The sequence below is a fragment of the Salvelinus fontinalis genome, chromosome 16 (assembly GCF_029448725.1).
Source record: "Salvelinus fontinalis isolate EN_2023a chromosome 16, ASM2944872v1, whole genome shotgun sequence".
NCBI lineage: Eukaryota > Metazoa > Chordata > Actinopteri > Salmoniformes > Salmonidae > Salvelinus > Salvelinus fontinalis.
Window position 1 is genome coordinate 48,014,827 of NC_074680.1, and position 18,338 is coordinate 48,033,164.

General features: G+C 47.8%; 1 protein-coding gene across 1 annotated transcript in view; it reads right to left on the reverse strand.

The window, feature by feature from the left end:
- LOC129813286 (papilin-like) overlaps positions 1–18,338 on the reverse strand; it is a 78,675-nt gene that overhangs the window by 43,463 nt on the left and 16,874 nt on the right. The window contains exons 4-9 of the mRNA XM_055865609.1: positions 9,989–10,049; positions 5,202–5,304; positions 4,311–4,441; positions 2,764–2,887; positions 1,927–2,007; positions 1–67 (exon numbers count right to left, since the gene is read on the reverse strand). The exon at positions 1–67 is cut by the window's left edge and continues 106 nt beyond it. Coding sequence (XP_055721584.1) covers positions 1–67; positions 1,927–2,007; positions 2,764–2,887; positions 4,311–4,441; positions 5,202–5,304; positions 9,989–10,049 — 567 coding nt within the window. The remainder of the gene's footprint in view (positions 68–1,926; positions 2,008–2,763; positions 2,888–4,310; positions 4,442–5,201; positions 5,305–9,988; positions 10,050–18,338) is intronic.

Here is an 18,338-nt window from a genome sequence, read left to right on the forward strand (position 1 = left end):
GTGGCCCTGGAGAACTCAATCACCCAGTGGCCGTTCAGGTAGTACTCACCACGAAGGTTCTTAACGGCTGGTGAAACAGACACAGACAGACAGACACAAAGACAGACAGAGACGAGCAGAGACAGAGACAGAGACAGAGACAAAGACAGACAGAGACAGGCAGACACAGACAGAGACAGACAGAGACGGGCAGACACAGACAGAGACAGAGACGGGCAGAGACAGAGACGGGCAGAGACAGAGACAGGCAGAGACAGAGACAGGCAGAGACAGAGACAGGCAGAGACAGAGACAGGCAGAGACAGAGACAGGCAGAGACAGAGACAGGCAGAGACAGACAGAGACGAGCAGAGACAGAGACAGGCAGACACAGACAGAGACAAAGACAGGCAGAGACAGACAGAGACAGACAGAGACGGGCAGAGACAGGCAGAGACAGGCAGAGACAGAGACAGGCAGAGACAGAGACAGGCAGAGACAGAGAGAGATGGGCAGAGTCAGGCAGAGACAGAGACAGGCAGAGACAGACAGAGACGGGCAGAGAGAGACAGGCAGAGACAGACAGAGACAAAGACAGGCAAAGACAGACAGAGACGGGCAGAGACAGGAGGAGACAGAGACAGGCAGACACAGACAGAGACGGGCAGAGACAGGCAGAGACAGAGACAGGCAGACACAGAGACAGGCAGAGACAGAGACAGGCAGAGACAGAGACAGGCAGAGACAGAGACAGGCAGAGACAGGCAGAGACAAAGACAGGCAGACACAGACAGAGATGGGCAGAGACAGGCAGACACAGAGACAGGCAGACACAGACAGAGACGGGCAGAGACAGAGACAGATATAAGACACACACACACAGTAGAGTCAGAGTTCAGAGTCACAGATCATTAGAGACAGAAGGACTAGAGTTCAGAGTCACAGATCATTAGAGACAGAAGGACTAGAGTTCAGAGTCACAGATCATTAGAGACAGAAGGACTAGAGTTCAGAGTCACAGACCATTAGAGACAGAAGGACTAGAGTTCAGAGTCACAGATCATTAGAGACAGAAGGACTAGAGTTCAGAGTCACAGATCATTAGAGACAGAAGGACTAGAGTTCAGAGTCACAGATCATTAGAGACAGAAGGACTAGAGTTCAGAGTCACAGATCATTAGAGACAGAAGGACTAGAGTTCAGAGTCACAGATCATTACAGACAGAAGGACTAGAGTTCAGTCACAGATCATTACAGACAGAAGGACTAGAGTTCAGAGTCACAGATCATTACAGACAGAAGGACTAGAGTTCAGTCACAGATCATTACAGACAGAAGGACTAGAGTTCAGAGTCACAGATCATTAGAGACAGAAGGACTAGAGTTCAGAGTCACAGATCATTAGAGACAGAAGGACTAGAGTTCAGAGTCACAGATCATTAAAGACAGAAGGACTAGAGTTCAGTCACAGATCATCACAGACAGAAGGACTAGAGTTCAGAGTCACATATCATTAGAGACAGAAGGACTAGAGTTCAGTCACAGATCATTACAGACAGAAGGACTAGAGTTCAGAGTCACAGATCATTAGAGACAGCAGGACTAGAGTTCAGAGTCACAGATCATTACAGACAGAAGGACTAGAGTTCAGAGTCACAGATCATTACAGACAGAAGGACTAGAGTTCAGTCACAGATCATTACACCACCATAGAACACAGCTTTTCTGGTACAACTGTCCTATTGCCATCTCATGTCCTGTCATCTCTAGCCCAGTCATCCGGTTATCCAAGGAATTAAAGACTCACCCGGGCAGTTAGGAACTCACCCGGGCAGTTAGGGACTCACCCGGGCAGTTAGGGACTCACCCGGGCAGTTAGGGACTCACCCGGGCAGTTAGGGACTCACCCGGGCAGTTAGGGACTCACCCGGGCAGTTAGGGACTCACCCAGGTAATTACGAGTGGCAACAGTCTCTCTGATGTGGATGGAGGTGGCTCCCACAGGGATGATAAACATCTGGTTATAGCCTGGGAGGGAGGAGAACAGGAGAGATAGAACAGCTGGTTATAGTCTGGGAGGGAGGAGAACAGGAGAGATAGAACAGCTGGTTATAGTCTGGGAGGGAGGAGAACAGGAGAGATAGAACAGCTGGTTATAGTCTGGGAGGGAGGAGAACAGGAGAGATAGAACAGCTGGTTATAGTCTGGGAGGGAGGAGAACAGGAGAGATAGAACAGCTGGTTATAGTCTGGGAGGGAGGAGAACAGGAGAGATAGAACAGCTGGTTATAGTCTGGGAGGGAGGAGAACAGGAGAGATAGAACAGCTGGTTATACCCTGGGATGAAGGAGAACAGGAGAGATAGAACAGCTGGTTATAGTCTGGGAGGGAGGAGAACAGGAGAGATAGAACAGCTGGTTATAGTCTGGGAGGGAGGAGAACAGGAGAGATAGAACAGCTGGTTATAGTCTGGGAGGGAGGAGAACAGGAGAGATAGAACAGCTGGTTATACCCTGGGATGGAGGAGAACAGGAGAGATAGAACAGCTGGTTATAGTCTGGGAGGGAGGAGAACAGGAGAGATAGAACAGCTGGTTATAGTCTGGGAGGGAGGAGAACAGGAGAGATAGAACAGCTGGTTATAGTCTGGGAGATAGAAGATATCAGTGGACATGAAGAGTCAATACCATGGAGACATGCTATGTGAACACACTGATGTACAGAGAGTGGGCTGTAACGCGAGCTCGAGCCATGGATCCTTAGGTGAAGAGGTAAGAGTACTGTACCTTTGGGCAGGTTGTTCATGCTGAAGGTGCTCCTGACGGGGTAGCAGGACTGTCCGTTGCCCCCACACTGCAGACAGGGGTCATCCTGCTGGAGGGATTCCAGCATGTTGTCACAGCCCAGACGCTACAGCGGGGAATAGGGAGGGAGACAGGGACATGGGTTAGAGCAGGCCTCTCCAACGCTGTTCCTGGAGAGCTACCCTCCTGTAGGTTTACACCAGGCCTCTCCAACCCTGTTCCTGCAGAGCTACCCTCCTGTATGTTTACACCAGGGCTCTCCAACCCTGTTCCTGCAGAGCTACCCTCCTGTATGTTTACACCAGGGCTCTCCAACCCTGTTCCTGGAGAGCTACCCTCCTGTATGTTTACACCAGGGCTCTCCAACCCTGTTCCTGGAGAGCTACCCTCCTGTAGGTTTACACCAGGGCTCTCCAACCCTGTTCCTGCAGAGCTACCCTCCTGTATGTTTACACCAGGGCTCTCCAACCCTGTTCTTGGAGAGCTACCCTCCTGTAGGTTTACACCAGGGCTCTCCAACCCTGTTCCTGGAGAGCTACCCTCCTGTATGTTTACACCAGGGCTCTCCAACCCTGTTCCTGGAAAGCTACCCTCCTGTAGGTTTACACCAGGGCTCTCCAACCCTGTTCCTGCAGAGCTACCCTCCTGTATGTTTACACCAGGGCTCTCCAACCCTGTTCCTGGAGAGCTACCCTCCTGTATGTTTACACCAGGCCTCTCCAACCCTGTTCCTGAAGAGCTACCCTCCTGTAGGTTTACACCAGGCCTCTCCAACCCTGTTCCTGGAGAGCTACCCTCCTGTAGGTTTACACCAGGCCTCTCCAACCCTGTTCCTGGAGAGCTACCCTCCTGTAGGTTTACACCAGGGCTCTCCAACCCTGTTCCTGCAGAGCTACCCTCCTGTAGGTTTACACCAGGCCTCTCCAACCCTGTTCCTGGAGAGCTACCCTCCTGTAGGTTTACACCAGGCCTCTCCAACCCTGTTCCTGGAGAGCTACCCTCCTGTAGGTTTACACCAGGGCTCTCCAACCCTGTTCCTGCAGAGCTACCCTCCTGTAGGTTTACACCAGTCCCTAACTGCCTGGTTGAGTCCCTTCTACTCTTCCTGAATCAGTGGGATTCAGGAAGAGTAGAAGGCTGTCACACAACTCAATACAGGTTTAAGTTATAGGGAAACTGAAGTTATAAGTAATAGGGAAACTGAAGTTATAGGGAAACTGAAGTTATAAGTAATAGGGAAACTGATGTTATAGGGAAACTGAAGTTATAGGGAAACTGAAGTTATAAGTAATAGGGAAACTGATGTTATAGGGAAACTGAAGTTATAGGGAAACTGAAGTTATAGGGAAACTGAAGTCAGAGTGAAACATGTTGATAAATTCTATCCAACCCCCCTTGATAATCACAACGCCCTTCTGTTATTAAGCCTCAAGTTTAATCCTACCTCACACACACACACACACACACACACACACACACACACACACACACACACACACACACACACACACACACACACACACACCTACCTTACAGACTCCATCAACACAGACATCCTTCCTCCCGGGGTGACAGGACGTGCCGTCGGCCACAGCTGTCCTGTGACGGTAGAAGAAGTTCTCTCCTCTGGGCATACAGTTCAGCTCACACAGGTTGTCAGCTGGTGGGAAACACAAACACACCTTTAGGTCGCCCTTCCTCATCTGTCATTTGCATAACTTTACCAGTAATATATTCCAGTGGTCTGCTGGACATTGCTGTTCAGTTTCGCTGTATTATAAGTCATTACCAAATGTTATACAGTCTTTACCAAACCGTATACAGTCTTTACCAAACCGTACTCAGTCTTTACCAAACTGTACTCAGTCTTTACCAAACCGTACTCAGTCTTTACCAAACCGTACTCAGTCTTTACCAAACCGTACTCAGTCTTTACCAAACCGTATTCAGTCTTTACCAAACCGTACTCAGTCTTTACCAAACCGTACTCAGTCTTTACCAAACCGTATTCAGTCTTTACCAAACCGTACTCAGTCTTTACCAAACCGTATTCAGTCTTTACCAAACCGTATTCAGTCTTTACCAAACCGTACTCAGTCTTTACCAAACCGTACTCAGTCTTTACCAAACCGTATTCAGTCTTTACCAAACCGTACTCAGTCTTTACCAAACCGTACTCAGTCTTTACCAAACCGTACTCAGTCTTTACCAAACCGTACTCAGTCTTTACCAAACCGTATTCAGTCTTTACCAAACCGTACTCAGTCTTTACCAAAACGTTATACAGTCATTACAAAACGTTATACAGTCATTACAAACCGTTATACAGTCATTACAAACCGTATACAGTCATTACAAAACATTATACAGTCATTACCAAACCTGTATAAAGTCCCGGCCCTTAGGCCCTTCTGACTCACCTCCATAGTATGGGAGCCATTTGTATCGTTTTCCCTGGAAGTCAGATCCATCAAACTGAGAACACTGCTCTTCTCTGAAGTCTCTAGATCCCTCTGGGCAGTCCTGGGTGATACACAAGGAGAGGTAATGGGGTCAGGCGTTAGGAGTCAGGGGTAATTAGGGGTCAGAGGTCAGGGCATAGGCCGACAGAGAGTATATTACTATATAACAACCCTTGTTTGTTTTTTCCTATCAGTGATATGAACTGAACATAAAATAAAATGGTCCCCAAAGATTAACAACTGAGTCGTTCCGCCAATCCGGTGCCTTTAAAAAAAGTGTAACCTGGTCACCTAATTTGAATATTTTGTCATAAAGAGGACATGTTCAACTTAATGTAAAAATAAAAAAAAGGTTTTCCCATCTCAAGAGGTTAAATAAAAGAAAGTAATAGTAAGTAACTAATTAGTGCCAAATAAAATAACAGGGTTGACCGTAACAGGGTTGACCGTAACAGGGTTGACCGTAACAGGGTTGACCGTAACAGGGTTGACCGTAACAGGGTTGACCGTAACAGGGTTGACCGTAACAGGGTTGATCGTAACAGAGTTGATCGTAACAGAGTTGATCGTAACAGAGTTGACCGTAACAGGGTTGACCGTAACGGGGTGGACCGTAACGGGGTGGACCGTAACGGGGTGGACCGTAACGGGGTGGACCGTAACGGGGTGGACCGTAACGGGGTGGACCGTAACGGGGTTGACCGTAACCGGGTTGACCGTAACCGGGTTGACCGTAACCGGGTTGACCGTAACCGGGTTGACCGTAACCGGGTTGACCGTAACAGGGTTGACCGTAACCGGGTTGACCGTAACAGGGTTGACCGTAACAGGGTTGACCGTAACAGGGTTGACCGTAACAGAGTTGACCGTTACAGGGTGGACCGTAACAGGGTGGACCGTAACAGGGTGGACCGTAACAGGGTGGACCGTAACAGGGTGGACCGTAACAGGGTTGACCGTAACAGGGTTGACCGTAACAGGGTTGACCGTAACAGGGTTAACTGTAACAGGGTGGTCCGTAACAGAGTTGACCGTAACAGGGTTGACCGTAACAGGGTTGACCGTAACAGGGTTGACCGTAACAGGGTTGACCGTAACAGGGTTGACCGTAACAGGGTTGTCCGTAACAGGGTTGACGAGTTACACAGGCTTGACAGAGGAACGTGTCAAAATGCAGAATTTTGCACTTTAGCAAGTCCCTGTTCATATAAAAAAAAAAATGTTTTTATTGAATTCTCCATGTGGTCGATATTAAATAATACTTCATTAACTATGAATGGCTTTTACACTTCAATATTTGTAGATAATTTCTATTTAAAATATCAAAAGAGATGAAAAAGGCAAAATCATTTCGTTGAAAGATCCAAGTACTCTGGTAGCTCTGAGAGAGAGTTACACCAACAGTAATAGTCTGAGAGAGAGTTACACCAACAGTAATAGTCAGAGAGAGAGTTACACCAACAGTAATAGTCTGTGAGAGAGTTACACCAACAGTAATAGTCAGAGAGAGAGTTACACCAACAGTAATAGTCAGAGAGAGAGTTACACCAACAGTAATAGTCTGAGAGAGTTACACCAACAGGAATAGTCAGAGAGAGTTACACCAACAGGAATAGTCAGAGAGAGAGTTACACCAACAGGAATAGTCAGAGAGAGTTACACCAACAGGAATAGTCTGAGAGAGTTACACCAACAGGAATAGTCAGAGAGAGTTACACCAACAGGAATAGTCAGAGAGAGAGTTACACCAACAGGAATAGTCAGAGAGAGTTACACCAACAGGAATAGTCAGAGACAGTTACACCAGCAGTAATAGTCTGAGAGAGAGTTACACCAACAGGAATAGTCAGAGAGAGTTACACCAACAGGAATAGTCAGAGAGAGAGTTACACCAACAGTAATAGTCAGAGAGAGAGTTACACCAACAGTAATAGTCAGAGACAGTTACACCAACAGGAATAGTCAGAGAGAGAGTTACACCAACAGTAATAGTCTGAGAGAGTTACACCAACAGGAATAGTCAGAGAGAGTTACACCAACAGGAATAGTCAGAGAGAGTTACACCAACAGTAATAGTCTGAGAGAGAGTTACACCAACAGGAATAGTCAGAGAGAGTTACACCAACAGGAATAGTCTGTGAGAGTTACACCAACAGTAATAGACAGAGAGAGAGTTACACCAACAGTAATAGTCTGTGAGAGAGTTATACCAACAGTAATAGTCAGAGAGAGAGTTACACCAACAGGAATAGTCTGAGAGAGAGTTACACCAACAGTAATAGTCTGAGAGAGAGTTACACCAACAGTAATAGTCAGAGAGAGAGTTACACCAACAGGAATAGTCAGAGAGAGTTACACCAACAGTAATAGTCAGAGAGAGAGTTACACCAACAGTAATAGTCAGAGAGAGAGTTACACCAACAGTAATAGTCAGAGAGAGTTACACCAACAGGAATAGTCTGAGAGTTACACCAACAGGAATAGTCTGAGAGTTACACCAACAGGAATAGACAGAGAGAGAGTTACACCAACAAGAATAATCAGAGAGAGAGTTACACCAACAGTAATAGTCTGAGAGACAGTTACACCAACAGGAATAGACAGAGAGAGAGTTACACCAACAGGAATAGTCAGAGAGAGAGTTACACCAACAGTAATAGTCTGAGAGACAGTTACACCAACAGTAATAGTCAGAGAGAGAGTTACACCAACAGTAATAGTCTGAGAGACAGTTACACCAACAGTAATAGACAGAGAGAGAGTTACACCAACAGTAATAGACTGAGAGAGAGTTACACCAACAGTAATAGTCTGAGAGAGAGTTACACCAACAGTAATAGTCAGAGAGAGAGTTACACCAACAGTAATAGACAGAGAGAGAGTTACACCAACAGGAATAGACAGAGAGAGAGTTACACCAACAGTAATAGTCTGAGAGAGAGAGTTACACCAACAGTAATAGTCTGAGAGAGAGTTACACCAACAGTAATAGTCAGAGAGAGTTACACCAACAGTAATAGTCTGAGAGAGAGTTACACCAACAGTAATAGTCAGAGAGAGAGTTACACCAACAGTAATAGTCTGAGAGAGTTACACCAACAGTAATAGTCTGAGAGAGAGTTACACCAACAGTAATAGTCTGAGAGACAGTTACACCAACAGTAATAGACAGAGAGAGAGTTACACCAACAGTAATAGTCAGAGAGAGTTACACCAACAGTAATAGTCTGAGAGAGAGTTACACCAACAGTAATAGTCAGAGAGAGAGTTACACCAACAGTAATAGTCTGAGAGAGTTACACCAACAGTAATAGTCAGAGAGAGAGTTACACCAACAGTAATAGTCAGAGAGAGAGTTACACCAACAGTAATAGTCTGAGAGAGTTACACCAACAGTAATAGTCAGAGAGAGAGTTACACCAACAGGAATAGTCAGAGAGAGTTACACCAACAGTAATAGTCAGAGAGAGAGTTACACCAACAGTAATAGTCTGAGAGAGAGTTACACCAACAGGAATAGTCAGAGAGAGTTACACCAACAGTAATAGTCAGAGAGAGAGTTACACCAACAGTAATAGTCAGAGAGAGAGTTACACCAACAGTAATAGACTGAGAGAGAGTTACACCAACAGTAATAGTCAGAGAGAGAGTTACACCAACAGTAATAGTCTGAGAGAGAGTTACACCAACAGGAATAGTCAGAGAGAGTTACACCAACAGGAATAGTCAGAGAGAGTTACACCAACAGGAATAGTCAGAGAGAGTTACACCAACAGTAATAGTCTGTGAGAGAGTTACACCAACAGTAATAGTCTGAGAGAGAGAGTTATACCAACAGTAATAGTCAGAGAGAGAGTTACACCAACAGTAATAGTCTGAGAGAGAGTTACACCAACAGGAATAGTCTGAGAGACAGTTACACCAACAGTAATAGTCTGAGAGAGAGTTATACCAACAGTAATAGTCAGAGAGAGAGTTACACCAACAGTAATAGTCTGAGAGAGAGTTACACCAACAGTAATAGTCTGTGAGAGAGTTATACCAACAGTAATAGTCAGAGAGAGAGAGTTACACCAACAGTAATAGTCTGAGAGAGAGTTACACCAACAGTAATAGTCTGAGAGAGAGTTACACCAACAGTAATAGTCAGAGAGAGTTACACCAACAGTAATAGTCAGAGAGAGAGTTACACCAACAGTAATAGTCTGTGAGAGAGTTATACCAACAGTAATAGTCAGAGAGAGAGAGTTACACCAACAGTAATAGTCTGAGAGAGAGTTACACCAACAGTAATAGTCTGAGAGAGAGTTACACCAACAGTAATAGTCAGAGAGAGAGTTACACCAACAGTAATAGTCAGAGAGAGAGTTACACCAACAGTAATAGTCTGAGAGAGAGTTACACCAACACTAATAGTCTGTGAGAGAGTTACACCAACAGTAATAGTCTGAGAGAGAGTTACACCAACAGTAATAGTCTGAGAGAGAGTTACACCAACAGTAATAGTCAGAGAGAGTTACACCAACAGTAATAGTCTGTGAGAGAGTTACACCAACACTAATAGTCTGAGAGAGAGTTACACCAACAGTAATAGTCTGAGAGAGAGTTACACCAACAGTAATAGTCTGAGAGAGAGTTACACCAACAGTAATAGTCTGAGAGAGAGAGTTACACCAACAGTAATAGTCTGTGAGAGAAAGTTTTGGGGGATTTGGGGAATTTTACAATCCTAGCATGTTGTTTACCTGGATATTACAGGAGCTGTAGGACTTGTCTGGTCCCACACAGTTATTCCCTCCGTCAGTCCTGTAAAACAGATTAAAGGAGACATCAGAGGATATTCATGGTTTAAAGAAAGGATTAGAGCTAATTCATGAGTAATCTGGTCCCAGATCTGTTCTGTCTTGCCAATACATGTTTGGCATGACAACATCCTGGAAGATCGCAAGACAGCATAAACAGATCTGGGACCAGGCTACATTCAGAGGGCTCAGAACTCCAAGGCTGAACTTTCCCCTAGGTACAGATCTAGGATCAGCTTCCCCTCCATCAATCCTTACCTTCATCATTAGTGGGGGGGAAAAAAGCTACACTGACCCAGGATCAGCATTTGGGGGCAACTTCACCCTCCAACTGGGCTCAGAGGAGAGATAATGACACAATGAAGATAATGTAGTCATTAAGGCTGACCTTTCACCTACATCAGTACACAGGCAGGCTGCAGGCAGCCAACCATGAGGCAGTGAAGTGTTGGCTCCAAACGGCACCCTATTCCCTACGTAGTGCACTACTTTCAACCACAGCTCTATGGGTCCTGGTCGAAAGTAGTGCCCTAAATATAGGGAATAGGGTGCCATTTGGTACACAGGCCCTACAACAGCTTTGGCTTCCTGCAGTATGTTCAGCAGAGGAGGCGTGTGGGAGGATCTATAGGAGGACGGGCTCGTTGTAATGTCTGGAATGGAACAAATGGAACTGTATCAAACGTACGGAAACGACATGTTTGACTCCGTTCTGTGGATTCCCTTCAAGCCGTTACATTGAGCCCGTCCTCCTATAGCTCCTCCCACCAGCCTCCGCTGATCCTGGGGTCCGTTTTTTTCCACTCATGGTTAAAGTCCTCCTCCAGTCTCCTTTTCATCTTTTTTTTTTAAATATATTTGTATTTAAGTTTTAACAATAATTATTGCACAGAAACATAAGATGTAGTTTATACGCCCCCCCACCCGACATCCTACCACCTTAATGCCTCTGAACCGACCTAACTAATTAAGTGGGTAGTTGGGTATTGGTCTGCAATTATATGAGGGGATCCTACAAATTCATACAAATCCATTCCTTTTCACCTCATTTATGGATTTACTTAACAAAAGGCACATCTCAATAGCTGGACCAGGTATACATGACATGGCACACGCGGGGGGGGGTCCTTTATCGTTCCCGCAAACAATGGGATGACATCACATCTGACCATCAGACCAACTCCTTGAATGTCCCAAACCTCCTTGAATGTCCCAAACCTCCTTGAATGTCCCAAACCTCCTTGAATGTCCCAAACCTCCTTGAATGTCCCAAACCTCCTTGAATGTCCCAAACCTCCTTGAATGTCCCAAACCTCCTTGAATGTCCCAAACCTCCTTGAACGTCCCAAACCTCCTTGAACGTCCCAAACCTCCTTGAACGTCCCAAACCTCCTTGAACGTCCCAAACCTCCTTGAACGTCCCAAACCTCCTTGAACGTCCCAAACCTCCTTGAACGTCCCAACTCCTTGAACGTCCCACCTCCTTGAACGTCCCACCTCCTTGAACGTCCCACCTCCTTGAACGTCCCACCTCCTTGAACGTCCCACCTCCTTGAACGTCCCAAACCTCCTTGAACGTCCCAAACCTCCTTGAATGTCCCAAACCTCCTTGAATGTCCCAAACCTCCTTGAATGTCCCAAACCTCCTTGAATGTCCCAAACCTCCTTGAATGTCCCAAACCTCCTTGAATGTCCCAAACCTCCTTGAATGTCCCACCTCCTTGAATGTCTCACCTCCTTGAATGTCACACCTCCTTGAAAGTCCCACCTCCTTGAATGTCCCACCTCCTTGAATGTCCCACCTCCTTGAATGTCCCACCTCCTTGAATGTCCCACCTCCTTGAATGTCCCACCTCCTTGAATGTCCCACCTCCTTGAATGTCCCAAACCTCCTTGAATGTCCCAAACCTGCTTGAATGTCCCACCTCCTTGAAGTGTGCAGTTGTCTAATGTGATGTTAAAAACATATTTGTTTACCCTTTAGTGTGTGTACTTGACTGTATTTATACTTGAGGAAAAAGTTTTTAAAAATCACTGGAGGATGGGGGGGGGGGGGGGGGGGGGGGGGGATAGGGCGAAGGGAAGCTAATCCTAGATCTGCACCAAAGGGAAATTCCCTGGAGCCCACACAAGTTGGTTTTGGTAAGAGCTGGTATTCAGAGGGTGGTGTTGGTAAGAGCTGGTATTCAGAGGGTGGTGTTGGTAAGAGCTGGTATTCAGAGGGTGGTGTTGGTAAGAGCTGGTATTCAGAGGGTGGTGTTGGTAAGAGCTGGTATTCAGAGGGTGGTGTTGGTAAGAGCTGGTATTCAGAGGGTGGTGTTGGTAAGAGCTGGTATTCAGAGGGTGGTGTTGGTAAGAGCTGGTATTCAGAGGGTGGTGTTGGTAAGAGCAGGTATTCAGAGGGTGGTGTTGGTAAGAGCTTGTATTCAGAGGGTGGTGTTGGTAAGAGCTGGTATTCAGAGGGTGGTGTTGGTAAGAGCTGGTATTCAGAGGGTGGTGTTGGTAAGAGCTGGTATTCAGAGAGTGGTGTTGGTAAGAGCTGGTATTCAGAGGGTGGTGTTGGTAAGAGCTGGTATTCAGAGGATGGTGTTGGTAAGAGCTGGTATTCAGAGGATGGTGTTGGTAAGAGCTGGTATTCAGAGGGTGGTGTTGGTAAGAGCTGGTATTCAAAGGGTGGTGTTGGTAAGAGCTGGTATTCAGAGGGTGGTGTTAGTAAGAGCTGGTATTCAGAGGGTGGTGTTGGTAAGAGCTGGAATTCCGAGGGTGGTGTTGGTAAGAGCTGGTATTCAGAGGGTGGTGTTGGTAAGAGCTGGTATTCAGAGGTTGGTGTTGGTATTCAGAGGGTGGTGTTGGTAAGAGCTGGTATTCAGAGGGTGGTGTTGGTAAGAGCTGGTATTCAGAGGGTGGTGTTGGTAAGAGCAGGTATTCAGAGGGTGGTGTTGGTAAGAGCTTGTATTCAGAGGGTGGTGTTGGTAAGAGCTGGTATTCAAAGGGTGGTGTTGGTAAGAGCTGGTATTCAGAGGGTGGTGTTAGTAAGAGCTGGTATTCAGAGGGTGGTGTTGGTAAGAGCTGGAATTCAGAGGGTGGTGTTGGTAAGAGCTGGTATTCAGAGGGTGGTGTTGGTAAGAGCTGGTATTCAGAGGTTGGTGTTGGTATTCAGAGGGTGGTGTTGGTAAGAGCTGGTATTCAGAGGGTGGTGTTGGTAAGAGCTGGTATTCAGAGGGTGGTGTTGGTAAGAGCTGGTATTCAGAGGGTGCTGTTGGTAAGAGCGTTCCCTCCAGACCTGTGTTCTATCAATAACAAGGTGTTTAGCCAGGCTTGTTATGCCTGAGACTAAATACCAGACATGTCCCATCTTTATGATTCCACGAGTAAGAGCCTGAATCTGGAACGCGTACGAGAGGGGAGGGAAAGGGGGGATACCTAGTCAGTTGTACAACTGAATGCCTTCAACTGAAAATGTGTCTTCCGCATTTAACCCAACCCCTCTGAATCAGAGAGGGGGAGGTGGGGGAGGGGGTGGGGGGGGGGGAGGGGGGCTCCTGGGGAACTGCCTTGCTCCGGCGCAGAGCGACAGATTTTGACCTTGTCAGCTCGGGGATTCGATCCAGCAACCTTTCGGTTACTAGTCCAACGCTCTAACCACTAGGCATGCCTCCATGTTATGCCTCCATGATGAGTTCAATCCTGAAGCTGAGGGAGGGTACGGCTGGTCAACAGTAGAGCTCTACGGGCCCTGGTCAACAGTAGAGCCCTGGTCAACAGTAGAGCCCTGGTCAACAGTAGAGCTCTATGATCCCTGGTCAACAGTAGAGCTCTATGATCCCTGGTCAACAGTAGAGCTCTATGATCCCTGGTCAACAGTAGAGCCCTGGTCAACAGTAGAGCTCTATGGGCCCTGGTCAACAGTAGAGCCCTGGTCAACAGTAGAGCTCTATGGGCCCTGGTCAACAGTAGAGCTCTATGATATCTGGTCAACAGTAGAGCCCTGGTCAACAGTAGAGCTCTATGATCCCTGGTCAACAGTAGAGCTCTATGATCCCTGGTCAACAGTAGAGCCCTATGATCCCTGGTCAACAGTAGAGCCCTATGAGCCCTGGTCAACAGTAGAGCTCTATGATCCCTGGTCAACAGTAGAGCTCCATGACCCCTGGTCAACAGTAGAGCCCTATGAACCCTGGTCAACAGTAGAGCTCCATGACCCCTGGTCAACAGTAGAGCTCTATGATCCCTGGTCAACAGCAGAGCCCTGTGATCCCTGGTCAACAGTAGAGCTCTATGATCCCTGGTCAACAGTAGAGCTCTATGATCCCTGGTCAACAGTAGAGCTCTATGGGCCCTGGTCAACAGTAGAGCTCTATGATCCCTGGTCAACAGTAGAGCCCTATGATCCCTGGTCAACAGTAGAGCCCTGGTCAACAGTAGAGCTCTATGGGCCCTGGTCAACAGTAGAGCCCTGTGATCCCTGGTCAACAGTAGAGCCCTATGATCCCTGGTCAACAGTAGAGCCCTATGATCCCTGGTCAACAGTAGAGCCCTATGATCCCTGGTCAACAGTAGAGCCCTATGATCCCTGGTCAACAGTAGATCACTGGTCAATAGTAGAGCCCTATGATCCCTGGTCAACAGTAGAGCTCAATGATCCCTGGTCAACAGTAGATCACTGGTCAACAGTAGAGCTCTATGATCCCTGGTCAACAGTAGAGCCCTATGACCCCTGGTCAACAGTAGAGCCCTGTGATCCCTGGTCAACAGTAGAGCCCTATGATCCCTGGTCAACAGTAGAGCCCTGGTCAACAGTAGAGCTCTATGATCCCTGGTCAACAGTAGAGCCCTATGGGCCCTGGTCAACAGTAGAGCTCTATGATCCCTGGTCAACAGTAGAGCTCTACGATCCCTGGTCAACAGTAGAGCTCTATGATCCCTGGTCAACAGTAGAGCTCTATGATCCCTGGTCAACAGTAGAGCTCTATGATCCCTGGTCAACAGTAGAGCCCTATGATCCCTGGTCAACAGTAGAGCCCTATGAGCCCTGGTCAACAGTAGAGCTCTATGATCCCTGGTCAACAGTAGAGCTCCATGACCCCTGGTCAACAGTAGAGCCCTATGAACCCTGGTCAACAGTAGAGCTCCATGACCCCTGGTCAACAGTAGAGCTCTATGATCCCTGGTCAACAGCAGAGCCCTGTGATCCCTGGTCAACAGTAGAGCTCTATGATCCCTGGTCAACAGTAGAGCTCTATGATCCCTGGTCAACAGTAGAGCTCTATGGGCCCTGGTCAACAGTAGAGCTCTATGATCCCTGGTCAACAGTAGAGCCCTATGATCCCTGGTCAACAGTAGAGCCCTGGTCAACAGTAGAGCTCTATGGGCCCTGGTCAACAGTAGAGCCCTGTGATCCCTGGTCAACAGTAGAGCCCTATGATCCCTGGTCAACAGTAGAGCCCTATGATCCCTGGTCAACAGTAGAGCCCTATGATCCCTGGTCAACAGTAGAGCCCTATGATCCCTGGTCAACAGTAGATCACTGGTCAATAGTAGAGCCCTATGATCCCTGGTCAACAGTAGAGCTCAATGATCCCTGGTCAACAGTAGATCACTGGTCAACAGTAGAGCTCTATGATCCCTGGTCAACAGTAGAGCCCTATGACCCCTGGTCAACAGTAGAGCCCTGTGATCCCTGGTCAACAGTAGAGCCCTATGATCCCTGGTCAACAGTAGAGCCCTGGTCAACAGTAGAGCTCTATGATCCCTGGTCAACAGTAGAGCCCTATGGGCCCTGGTCAACAGTAGAGCTCTATGATCCCTGGTCAACAGTAGAGCTCTACGATCCCTGGTCAACAGTAGAGCTCTATGATCCCTGGTCAACAGTAGAGCTCTATGGGCCCTGGTCAACAGTAGAGCTCTATGATCCCTGGTCAACAGTAGAGCCCTATGATCCCTGGTCAACAGTAGAGCCCTGGTCAACAGTAGAGCTCTATGATCCCTGGTCAACAGTAGAGCTCTATGGGCCCTGGTCAACAGTAGAGCTCTATGATCCCTGGTCAACAGTAGAGCTCTATGGGCCCTGGTCAACAGTAGAGCTCTATGATCCCTGGTCAACAGTAGATCCCTGGTCAACAGTAGAGCTCTATGGTCCCTGGTCAACAATAGAGCTCTATGATCCCTGGTCAACAGTAGATCACTGGTCAACAGTAGAGCTCTATGATCCCTGGTCAACAGTAGAGCTCCATGACCCCTGGTCAACAGTAGAGCTCTATGATCCCTGGTCAACAGTAGAGCTCTATGATCCCTGGTCAACAGTAGAGCTCCATGACCCTGGTCAACAGTAGAGCTCTATGATCCCTGGTCAACAGTAGAGCTCCATGACCCCTGGTCAACAGTAGAGCTCTATGATCCCTGGTCAACAGTAGAGCTCTATGGGTCCTGGTCAACAGTAGAGCCCTATGAGCCCTGGTCAACAGTAGAGCTCTATGATCCCTGGTCAACAGTAGAGCTCTATGATCCCTGGTCAACAGTAGAGCTCTATGATCCCTGGTCAACAGTAGAGCCCTGGTCAACAGTAGAGCTCTATGATCCCTGGTCAACAGTAGAGCTCTAGGATCCCTGGTCAACAGTAGAGCTCTAGGATCCCTGGTCAACAGTAGAGCCCTATGGTCCCTGGTCAACAGTAGAGCCCTATGATCCCTGGTCAACAGTAGAGCTCTATGATCCCTGGTCAACAGTAGAGCTCTATGGGTCCTGGTCAACAGTAGAGCTCCATGATCCCTGGTCAACAGTAGAGCCCTATGATCCCTGGTCAACAGTAGAGCTCTATGATCCCTGGTCAACAGTAGAGCTCTATGATCCCTGGTCAACAGTAGAGCTCTATGATCCCTGGTCAACAGTAGAGCTCTATGGGCCCTGGTCAACAGTAGAGCCCTATGGTCCCTGGTCAACAGTAGAGCTCTATGATCCCTGGTCAACAGTAGAGCCCTATGATCCCTGGTCAACAGTAGAGCTCTATGATCCCTGGTCAACAGTAGAGCTCTATGATCCCTGGTCAACAGTAGAGCTCTATGATCCCTGGTCAACAGTAGAGCTCTATGATCCCTGGTCAACAGTAGAGCCCTGGTCAACAGTAGAGCTCTATGATCCCTGGTCAACAGTAGAGCTCTATGATCCCTGGTCAACAGTAGAGCTCTATGATCCCTGGTCAACAGTAGAGCTCTATGGGCCCTGGTCAACAGTAGAGCCCTGGTCAACAGTAGAGCTCTATGGGCCCTGGTCAACAGTAGAGCTCTATGATCCCTGGTCAACAGTAGAGCTCTATGATCCCTGGTCAACAGTAGAGCTCTATGATCCCTGGTCAACAGTAGAGCTCTATGATCCCTGGTCGACAGTAGAGCCCTATGAGCCCTGGTCAACAGTAGAGCCCTGGTCAACAGTAGAGCCCTGGTCAACAGTAGAGCCCTGGTCAACAGTAGAGCCCTGGTCAACAGTAGAGCCCTGGTCAACAGTAGAGCCCTATGAGCCCTGGTCAACAGTAGAGCCCTGGTCAACAGTAGAGCTCTATGGGCCCTGGTCTAAAGCAGGGCACTAAACAGGGAATAGGGAAACATTAAGGATGTAAACTAAGTGTTATTCACTTCACCCAGGCTCAGACTATCCTCCTCCTCCACCTCCCTTTCCATTTGAACAAATGGTAACATGGTAACTGGTATCTGTGAAGGGAACATTGACACGTTCTGTAATAGGGTGCAGGAGGAGTTCAAGTCAACAGAGTGATGTGGTCTAATAATTGAAGATAGGTACAGGTACTGGACAGGATGACTAATGTTCCTGACGAGACACAACACAACAGACCAGGTGGACAGTAGCCTCAAGAAGTAGCAATGCACCAGCTTGGGGGGAGGCAGGTAGCATGGAGGCTGGGTGCACCAGCTTGGGGGGGGGGGGGCAAGTAATTACTGTCGAGACATTTGTCTTATTTCTGTTCAGACTGTTATTGAACTGACTGACTGTCTGGCTGGCTAACTGGCTGTCTGACTGATTGGCTAGCTAACTGACTGACTGGCTGGCTAACTGACTGTCTGGCTGGCCAACTGACTGTCTGGTAGGCCAACTGACTGTCTGGCTGGCCAACTGACTGTCTGGCTGGCCAACTGACTGTCTGGCTGGCCAACTGACTGTCTGGCTGGCCAACTGACTGTCTGGCTGGCCAACTGACTGTCTGGCTGGCCAACTGACTGTCTGGCTGGCCAACTGACTGTCTGGCTGGCTGGCTAACTGACTGTCTGGCTGGCTGGCTAAC